This window comes from Mustela nivalis, assembly GCF_964662115.1.
Source record: "Mustela nivalis genome assembly, chromosome: 9".
In the NCBI taxonomy this organism is placed as follows: domain Eukaryota; kingdom Metazoa; phylum Chordata; class Mammalia; order Carnivora; family Mustelidae; genus Mustela; species Mustela nivalis.
In genome coordinates, this window is record NC_139028.1 from 118,942,640 (window position 1) to 118,953,232 (window position 10,593).

Below are 10,593 nucleotides of genomic sequence, written 5' to 3' on the forward strand. Positions count from 1 at the left end.
TCTGATGCAGTTAAATCCACCATTTTCCTAACTATTACTTATGCTCTGGGATCATATTTAAGAATTCCTTTCCTACCCTGAGCATAATAACCATAACCTCCAACAGATACTATCTCCTACACTTTGTATTTTCCCTTTGCTTTTACATATACTTTAAGACCTTAAATCCATCTGTATTTTGGGGGGTGCGGCATTACCATCTAATTTTAATTTTCTTTTTTTTAAGATTTTATTTATTTATTTAACGGGCAGAGATCACAAGTAGGCAGAGGGGCAAGCAGAGAGAGAGAGAGTGGAGGAAACAACTTCCCGCTGAGCAGAACTCTGGGATCATGGCCTGAGCCAAAGGCAGAGGCTTTAACCCACTGAGCCACCCGTGCACCCCTAATTTTAACTATCTGTATAGAGTGAGCCACCTTCCCCATTCAATTTCCTCATTCAAAAGTAGAGTTCCCAAATACATGGGCCTTTTATGGGTTCTTGTTCTGTATCTTCATCTATTTATCTGTTCCTATGTTAGCAGCAAACTTTTATTAGATAAGAATTTATTCTATATTTATTTTATATTTAATAATATCTGGCAGATATTTTGCTTATTATTCACAATTGCCTCAGTTATTCATGAACTTTGCACATAAATTTTAGATCTCTGGGAGAAATTCCAAAATTAAATCCTGTGGAATTCCAACTAAAATCGCACGGAATACATGGACTAACACGGGAGAAATTAATGTTTTATAATGCTGTCTGTCTATCCACGAACATGGTATACTTCTCCATTTATCCAATTCTTTATGGCTCAGAAGAAGGAAGAAAGAAAGAAAGAGATAGAAAGAAAGAAAGAAAGAAAGAAAGAAAGAGAGAGAGAGAAAGAAAGAGAAGGAGAGATGGAAAGAGGGGTGGGAAGGAAGGAAGAAAGAAAAAGATTTTTAGGGGCGCCTGGGTGGCTCAGTGGGTTAAAGCCTCTGCCTTCGGCTAAGGACCTGATCTCAGGGTCCTGGGATGGAGCCCCACATCGGGCTCTCTGCTCAGCGCGGAGCCTGCTTCCTCCTCTCTCTCTGCCTGCCTCCCCGCCTACTTATGATCACTCTGTCAAATAAATAAATAAAATCTTTAAAAAAAAAAAAAGGAAAGAAAAAAATTTTTACAGTTTCCCCACAGAAGTCTCAGGCATTCTTTATCAATTAGTTCTTAGGTATGCAATGTTTTGTTCACACTTTAAATAACTTATTTCCCACTAGATTTTCTCATTATTTGTGGTGAATAAGAATATGAGATTAATTCACAATAACACACTGGCATGCACTGAAGGGGACAATGGTGAGTGTGGGTGGAGAACAGGGACTCCCACCCATGCTCAGGGTGAAGAGCAGCCCAGCCCAAGCCCCTCCACTCCAAAGTGCAGGAGGGCTTTTAGGCAGGAAAGTGGCATAAGCTGTCAAATTGCAAAAGAAAGGAAACAAAAGATCCAACAATGGGTAAAGGGATGAATCGATGGTTGTAGCTTCAGGAAGAAAATAGGTTAACTAGAGCCGTACAAACCACCTAGAGAAATCTCTTTACTACAACCACTGCGTTTTACAAAAGCAGTTTTCAGGAGAAAAGTAGTGCATTACCACTTACTATACTAAGTTTAAAGCCTGCAAAATAATGTTTCAAGAACACACGTAATATGTTTATTAAGCATGTGAAGACCACATGGGACTAACACTTTCCGATTCAGGAACTTGCCTAGGGTAGGAGGAAACAATGCGGGAAGAGGTGTGGACAGGGATTCACCCATCTTCCTACTGTTTTCATAACTTGGGCATTTTTACATGTTTTTTGATGTGTTATTGCGTATACCCCTTGTACAGCTAAAATAAACCACTGTTAATCAAGTGAGACTCTGCAGTTAGAGGGAATGAGCTGAACCCTTGCAAGGGATGGGGAACTCCCTCAAGTCTAGACATGGATTCTGGGAGGGGCTAGGTCCCAACGAGTAGCCAATAGCAGCTAATGGCACATAGACTTTACACCAGAGGCTGATGTCTAGAGGAAAACAGGAGGGGAGATCCTAAACATAGCACAAACAAGAACCAGGAAGTGACCATGTGGCCAGCATCACACCTCACACTGGGGCAGGTGTATATAAAGGGCTCCCGGCCCAGGAGGCCCCACACCTGTGCACCTGTCCTCTGCACCTGCTCCTCTGACCTGCTCCACCCTCAATCCACCAGAACCATGGGCTGCTGTGGTTGTTCCGGGGGCTGTGGCTCCAGCTGTGGGGGCTGTGGCTCCAGCTGTGGGGGCTGTGGCTCCAGCTGTGGGGGCTGCTGTGTGCCCGTGTGCTGCTGCAAGCCCGTGTGCTGCTGTGTGCCAGCCTGTTCCTGCTCCAGCTGTGGCTCCTGTGGGGGCTGCAAGGGGGGCTGTGGCTCCTGTGGGGGCTGCAAGGGGGGCTGTGGCTCCTGTGGGGGCTGCAAGGGGGGCTGTGGCTCCTGTGGGGGATGCAAGGGGGGTTGTGGCTCCTGTGGGGGATGCAAGGGGGGCTGTGGCTCCTGTGGGGGTTGCAAGGGGGGCTGTGGCTCCTGTGGGGGTTGCAAGGGGGGCTGTGGCTCCTGTGGCTGCTCCCAGTCCAGCTGCTGCAAGCCCTGCTGCTCCCAGTCCAGCTGCTGCAAGCCCTGCTGCTCCCAATCCTGCTGCTGTGTCCCCTGCTGCTCCCAGTCCAGCTGCTGCAAACCTTGCTGCTGCTCTTCAGGCTGTGGGTCATCCTGCTGCCAGTCCTGCTGCTGTGTCCCCTGCTGCTCCCAGTCCAGCTGCTGTAAGCCCTGCTGCTCCCAGTCCAGCTGCTGTGTCCCCGTCTGCTGTCAGTGCAAGATCTAAAGCTCTGAACCCAAACCTTGGGTTTCTTTCTCAATATTTGGTGAAACCTATATTCTTGTGGTTTCCCTAAATCAGCTCTTTTCACCTGTCCTCTCCTGATGCATCCACAACCTTCTCCTACTTTTCATTCCTACACATACCTCCTTCCTTGACTCATCTCCACCTCTGAGATCTGTCTTTAACCTCATCACTCAGAAATATTTTCTGTAGATGCCTCTGCTTAGAAGCAGGTGCCCGCTGATGCTACAATCAGCCCTTCCAACTTGGGTGGGAGCTGGCTGAGAAGCAAAGTCAGGTCCAGGTTTCTGAGTGAAAATTGAGACTGCTTTAATCTGGCTTCTTAGCCGTAAGGATGCTGGATCCTACTGGGCCACTTTCTGCTCACCTGTAACTCTCCTCTCCCTACAAGAACTTCCTTCTTTCCTGTTGCCTCTAACTCCACTTGTTTAAAACAATAACAATTGTATTTCCCTTTAATAAAATTTATCTTGTCTCTGTAAGCCAACTGTACACTTGGTGTGATTTTTTTCTTTTCAAACTTTTTCCCATATGGTGACAAATTAGCAACATCCTTGTAAATGGGCTTTTGGATCCACCAACTCTGTTGGCACATTCACAAAGAACCATCCATTGACTCCTATGTTCCCAATGGACACCAAACATCTTCACCCTCTCCGCTCCAAGGATAAGAGGGCTCAGCCCCAGCAAAGTGGGCGAGGGAGTCGGCCATGGGAGGTAGAGATGGGCAGCAGGTGCTGGGTGCTGACAACCATCTGAGCAGGGACTAGGCGTGTGCATCCATGTGAGTAAGAGATGGATGACCTTCCCTATCCCCTCACCACCCAGGTCCTATAGAGAACACTGGTCCTTGGGAAGGCCAAGTTCAGGGAGAGGAAACATAAGCATCAGGATGTACCTTCCATGTGAGCTACAGTCCACCTTCAATTCAAATACAAAATTAGGATTCTAGACTTCAAACTGGAGTTACCAGAAAGCTACAGCCCTGCTCACAGCACCATGAGACAACAGTCTCCCCCAGGAGAGGCAAGATCACCTTGGCACATGGGGGAACACAAGGTTGTTTCACACTGACATGCGTGTTGAGACTGTCCTCGGAACAGGGAACACAGGCACTGATTTAGAAACTATACCTTTTCCAGGGAGGAGGGGACAAACGTTACATGAGGATGTTCCTCAGCCAAATAAACACTGCATGAAAACACAGAGGCACTGTGAGCAGCGAATCCCAATACAGTGTCTAGGAAAACCTAAGTGGCTGCAGGTGATGGGCTGAAGAAATCCAGCATGCCCCTGAAGAAAGGATCCTTGAGATCAAAGAGATAAGATGTAAGAGAAAAAGACAAGTTAATCCAGAAATAAAATATCAGACTTTTTCCAAGCATAGTTAGGAGGCAAGGAGAGGGCAAAAATCTGTGCCAGACATCTCGTCTCACCAGGGAACGGGGTTATTGTTTGTTTTCTGATGTCAAAAGAAAATACGACTTAAGGAATTTGGGTCAAAATCTCAGTAGGGGAATTTTAGAAAGGTGGACGCCCTGGGGGCTCATCTGTATATTCCTACATCCCCACATAAAAACAGACCAGGCAGCTAGACAGGAAAACCAAAATTCCGTGGCTGAAATTTATAACAAGATCAGGTGAACTCCAAGGTACAAATTCTCAAGAGCCACAAGTTCCCTGTGGTATCAGCGTCTCTGCAGGAGAAAGCAAAAGGAAGCAAAGGGACATGTGAGAGAGCTGAAGGCAGGACAGCCTCAGAAGAACCACTGGTCTATGTCAGAAAGCATGGTGTGTGCCTGGAGTTTAGCATCTGAACCTGGACGGCTTTCCCCACCGTGAAGAGGAGTGGCTTTAGGGGACTTTAGTGAGTCCTTAGGGCAAGAGATGGGCAACAGAAAGAAACACGACCCCACAGACCAACAAGTAGCCTGCCACTTCAAAGCAAGCTAATAAACAACCAGAGGAACACAAACAAGACAAAGGAACAACATAAGACAGAACACCAAGTTTGGACGAGGGGAAACCCCTCATGGGAAAATGAGAGATAGAAGGTAAATCACTCCAGAAATCAAGACTAAAATGAAGGAAACACAGCAAACGAAAAAAACACATTTTAAGGTCAAAATGAATGAGATAAAAAGGATTCAAGAGAAAGTGATGAATATTGAACACAGGCAAAGAAGATCCCAAGTGTTAAGCGTGGTCCTTGGGGAGAAAGGAAGCTGTGTGGGACAGTCACACGATGAAATCAACCTGAAAAGGCATGAGGAAGGAGAGGAGAGAAAGACTGACAGGCTGAATCTATATTAAATACAAAATAAGAGGCAGGTTTAAAACCAAATGTGTCAGAAATTACACTAAGTAGAAATGGACAAAAATGTGCTACCTTAAATACAAAGATTGCTGGAGTAGATTTGCTTTTAATCTAATTTCATACCAATTCAAAAGCCACATTTAACCAAAGTATAGAGAAAGGTTAAAAATTTAAAAATGGGGAAAGATATGCATGCAAACAAAGCTCTGTCAATAGCAGGCCAAACAGAAACAAAAAGCCCCAAAGAGTTACTGGAGAAGACGAGTATCGCTTCCATAAACTAAGAGTTCTCACCACTTAAAATTTGCGTGTACGGAACGAAACAGCCTAAAAAAATGAAGCAAAGCAGAATGGGACAAACTATGGAATGAAGTGGACCAAACCATAATCATAGTGGAAGACTCTGAGGTTCCTTCTCCGTATTTTATACACAAGCGACAAGAAACATGGGGCAGATGTGGGGGATCTGAGCCCCCAAGTTAACAAACTGACCCAATAGGATTCATGGCAAGTGTTGTGCCACCAACTGTACAATTCCACTCTTCTAAGTGCATGTAGAGCAGTCACAAAAATGAACGAAGCCTTGACATGAAGCCTCAGCATGCACGGTGAATTCTGTAAGTCACGTCACCAGCTAATGGGTCCTCCCTGTTTATTACTTACTTTTTCTCCTTCATCCTCAGGCCAACCCCACCACCCTCCACAGACACCTGTCCCCACACCCTTCTCTATCACCTTCTGGAAATGTGTTTCCACATGTGGGCATACAGTCATGACAAGTAGTATTTTCCTAGAATGGGTGTTTATTTTTATTCATGGGGGGTTTAAAGCTTGTTCTATTTCTCAGTATTTTTTTTAAGCAAATCTGAGATTGATTTGTTTTGCTACATAAAAATACAATAAATTATTTCTGGCCACTAAATCGTATTCCATTATATACATAGACCATGTTGTGAGAGTTCAGCGCCCTTTTGGGAGCTCTTTGCTGAGACAATACACCGTAATTAATATCCTTCTTCTTAGCATCTGTATGAGTGTTTCTCTGGATAGAATCTGCATGTCAAAGGTACGCATGTACTCCACTCACTAAATCCCACCAGGCTGTATGAGCATTCTTCTGGGGTACATACAGGGAGACAATCTACTTGTCACAAGGAAGAGATAATACCCCGTATCAAAAATGCTGACAGAGTTCTCCCTCTCTTCAAAAACACAGTGGTATTTTGTTTTAATTTGGTTTCCTCTGGGGGCACCTGGGTGGCTCCATCAGTTAAGTGTCTGCTTTCAGCTCAGGCCATGAGCCCGCAGTCCTAGGATGGAGTTTGTGCTGGTCTCCCGGCTCAGCAGAGCATCCGCTTCTCCCTCTCCCTCTCCCTCTGCCATTGCCCCCGCTTGTGCTCTCTGGCTCCCGTTCTCTGGCTCTCTCTCTCTCTCTGTGTGTCAAATAAATAAGTAAAACTCAAAATAATAATAACAACAACAACTTGCTTTCCGCTGATGAAAATCAGGGTGACCGTCTCTTTGTGTTCTTATTGGCCGCGTGTGAACGCTCACTTCCCAGTCTCTGTCCATTCCCTGGTGGTTTGCAGTTCCTAGTACAGTCTAGACATTAACCCCTTAGTGATTATAAGCAGCAAGTGTCTTCCCCTGAAAGTCCAACCATCTTTTTATGTTGTTCCACAGTGACTGCCACTGAACACAAATGTATATAATTCTGATGCAGTTAAATCCACCATTTTCCTAACTATTACTTATGCTCTGGGATCATATTTAAGAATTCCTTTCCTACCCTGAGCATAATAACCATAACCTCCAACAGATACTATCTCCTACACTTTGTATTTTCCCTTTGCTTTTACATATACTTTAAGACCTTAAATCCATCTGTATTTTGGGGGGTGCGGCATTACCATCTAATTTTAATTTTCTTTTTTTTAAGATTTTATTTATTTATTTAACGGGCAGAGATCACAAGTAGGCAGAGAGGCAAGCAGAGAGAGAGAGAGTGGAGGAAACAACTTCCCGCTGAGCAGAATTCTGGGATCATGGCCTGAGCCAAAGGCAGAGGCTTTAACCCACTGAGCCACCCGGGCGCCCCTAATTTTAACTATCTGTATAGAGTGAGCCACCTTCCCCATTCAATTTCCTCATTCAAAAGTAGAGTTCCCAAATACATGGGCCTTTTATGGGTTCTTGTTCTGTATCTTCATCTATTTATCTGTTCCTATGTTAGCAGCAAACTTTTATTAGATAAGAATTTATTCTATATTTATTTTATATTTAATAATATCTGGCAGATATTTTGCTTATTATTCACAATTGCCTCAGTTATTCATGAACTTTGCACATAAATTTTAGATCTCTGGGAGAAATTCCAAAATTAAATCCTGTGGAATTCCAACTAAAATCGCACGGAATACATGGACTAACACGGGAGAAATTAATGTTTTATAATGCTGTCTGTCTATCCACGAACATGGTATACTTCTCCATTTATCCAATTCTTTATGGCTCAGAAGAAGGAAGAAAGAAAGAAAGAGATAGAAAGAAAGAAAGAAAGAAAGAAAGAAAGAGAGAGAGAGAGAAAGAAAGAGAAGGAGAGATGGAAAGAGGGGTGGGAAGGAAGGAAGAAAGAAAAAGATTTTTAGGGGCGCCTGGGTGGCTCAGTGGGTTAAAGCCTCTGCCTTCGGCTAAGGACCTGATCTCAGGGTCCTGGGATGGAGCCCCACATCGGGCTCTCTGCTCAGCGCGGAGCCTGCTTCCTCCTCTCTCTCTGCCTGCCTCCCCGCCTACTTATGATCACTCTGTCAAATAAATAAATAAAATCTTTAAAAAAAAAAAAAGGAAAGAAAAAAATTTTTACAGTTTCCCCACAGAAGTCTCAGGCATTCTTTATCAATTAGTTCTTAGGTATGCAATGTTTTGTTCACACTTTAAATAACTTATTTCCCACTAGATTTTCTCATTATTTGTGGTGAATAAGAATATGAGATTAATTCACAATAACACACTGGCATGCACTGAAGGGGACAATGGTGAGTGTGGGTGGAGAACAGGGACTCCCACCCATGCTCAGGGTGAAGAGCAGCCCAGCCCAAGCCCCTCCACTCCAAAGTGCAGGAGGGCTTTTAGGCAGGAAAGTGGCATAAGCTGTCAAATTGCAAAAGAAAGGAAACAAAAGATCCAACAATGGGTAAAGGGATGAATCGATGGTTGTAGCTTCAGGAAGAAAATAGGTTAACTAGAGCCGTACAAACCACCTAGAGAAATCTCTTTACTACAACCACTGCGTTTTACAAAAGCAGTTTTCAGGAGAAAAGTAGTGCATTACCACTTACTATACTAAGTTTAAAGCCTGCAAAATAATGTTTCAAGAACACACGTAATATGTTTATTAAGCATGTGAAGACCACATGGGACTAACACTTTCCGATTCAGGAACTTGCCTAGGGTAGGAGGAAACAATGCGGGAAGAGGTGTGGACAGGGATTCACCCATCTTCCTACTGTTTTCATAACTTGGGCATTTTTACATGTTTTTTGATGTGTTATTGCGTATACCCCTTGTACAGCTAAAATAAACCACTGTTAATCAAGTGAGACTCTGCAGTTAGAGGGAATGAGCTGAACCCTTGCAAGGGATGGGGAACTCCCTCAAGTCTAGACATGGATTCTGGGAGGGGCTAGGTCCCAACGAGTAGCCAATAGCAGCTAATGGCACATAGACTTTACACCAGAGGCTGATGTCTAGAGGAAAACAGGAGGGGAGATCCTAAACATAGCACAAACAAGAACCAGGAAGTGACCATCACACCTCACACTGGGGCAGGTGTATATAAAGGGCTCCCGGCCCAGGAGGCCCCACACCTGTGCACCTGTCCTCTGCACCTGCTCCTCTGACCTGCTCCACCCTCAATCCACCAGAACCATGGGCTGCTGTGGTTGTTCCGGGGGCTGTGGCTCCAGCTGTGGGGGCTGTGGCTCCAGCTGTGGGGGCTGTGGCTCCAGCTGTGGGGGCTGCTGTGTGCCCGTGTGCTGCTGCAAGCCCGTGTGCTGCTGTGTGCCAGCCTGTTCCTGCTCCAGCTGTGGCTCCTGTGGGGGCTGCAAGGGGGGCTGTGGCTCCTGTGGGGGCTGCAAGGGGGGCTGTGGCTCCTGTGGGGGCTGCAAGGGGGGCTGTGGCTCCTGTGGGGGATGCAAGGGGGGTTGTGGCTCCTGTGGGGGATGCAAGGGGGGCTGTGGCTCCTGTGGGGGTTGCAAGGGGGGCTGTGGCTCCTGTGGGGGTTGCAAGGGGGGCTGTGGCTCCTGTGGCTGCTCCCAGTCCAGCTGCTGCAAGCCCTGCTGCTCCCAGTCCAGCTGCTGCAAGCCCTGCTGCTCCCAATCCTGCTGCTGTGTCCCCTGCTGCTCCCAGTCCAGCTGCTGCAAACCTTGCTGCTGCTCTTCAGGCTGTGGGTCATCCTGCTGCCAGTCCTGCTGCTGTGTCCCCTGCTGCTCCCAGTCCAGCTGCTGTAAGCCCTGCTGCTCCCAGTCCAGCTGCTGTGTCCCCGTCTGCTGTCAGTGCAAGATCTAAAGCTCTGAACCCAAACCTTGGGTTTCTTTCTCAATATTTGGTGAAACCTATATTCTTGTGGTTTCCCTAAATCAGCTCTTTTCACCTGTCCTCTCCTGATGCATCCACAACCTTCTCCTACTTTTCATTCCTACACATACCTCCTTCCTTGACTCATCTCCACCTCTGAGATCTGTCTTTAACCTCATCACTCAGAAATATTTTCTGTAGATGCCTCTGCTTAGAAGCAGGTGCCCGCTGATGCTACAATCAGCCCTTCCAACTTGGGTGGGAGCTGGCTGAGAAGCAAAGTCAGGTCCAGGTTTCTGAGTGAAAATTGAGACTGCTTTAATCTGGCTTCTTAGCCGTAAGGATGCTGGATCCTACTGGGCCACTTTCTGCTCACCTGTAACTCTCCTCTCCCTACAAGAACTTCCTTCTTTCCTGTTGCCTCTAACTCCACTTGTTTAAAACAATAACAATTGTATTTCCCTTTAATAAAATTTATCTTGTCTCTGTAAGCCAACTGTACACTTGGTGTGATTTTTTTCTTTTCAAACTTTTTCCCATATGGTGACAAATTAGCAACATCCTTGTAAATGGGCTTTTGGATCCACCAACTCTGTTGGCACATTCACAAAGAACCATCCATTGACTCCTATGTTCCCAATGGACACCAAACATCTTCACCCTCTCCGCTCCAAGGATAAGAGGGCTCAGCCCCAGCAAAGTGGGCGAGGGAGTCGGCCATGGGAGGTAGAGATGGGCAGCAGGTGCTGGGTGCTGACAACCATCTGAGCAGGGACTAGGCGTGTGCATCCATGTGAGTAAGAGATGGATGACCTTCCCTA

General features: G+C 45.9%; 1 protein-coding gene and 1 pseudogene across 3 annotated transcripts in view; both read left to right on the plus strand.

The window, feature by feature from the left end:
- LOC309873520 (uncharacterized protein) overlaps nucleotides 1–2,862 on the plus strand; it is a gene marked incomplete at both ends in the record, with an annotated part of 140,690 nt that extends 137,828 nt beyond the window's left edge. The window contains one exon of one of the 2 annotated variants that reach the window (XM_082749292.1): nucleotides 2,379–2,862. In XM_082749292.1, the coding sequence (XP_082605418.1) occupies nucleotides 2,379–2,862 (484 nt within the window). Of the gene's footprint in view, nucleotides 1–2,261 lie in introns of both variants that reach the window. The other variant, XM_082749306.1, reaches the window with a different exon arrangement.
- Nucleotides 2,863–9,102: 6,240 nt separating this feature from the next.
- Nucleotides 9,103–9,763, plus strand: LOC309873530 (annotated as a pseudogene). Its single transcript has 2 exons — nucleotides 9,103–9,410; nucleotides 9,605–9,763. The product of its transcript is annotated as an uncharacterized misc_RNA (transcript).
- Nucleotides 9,764–10,593: the final 830 nt, after the last annotated feature.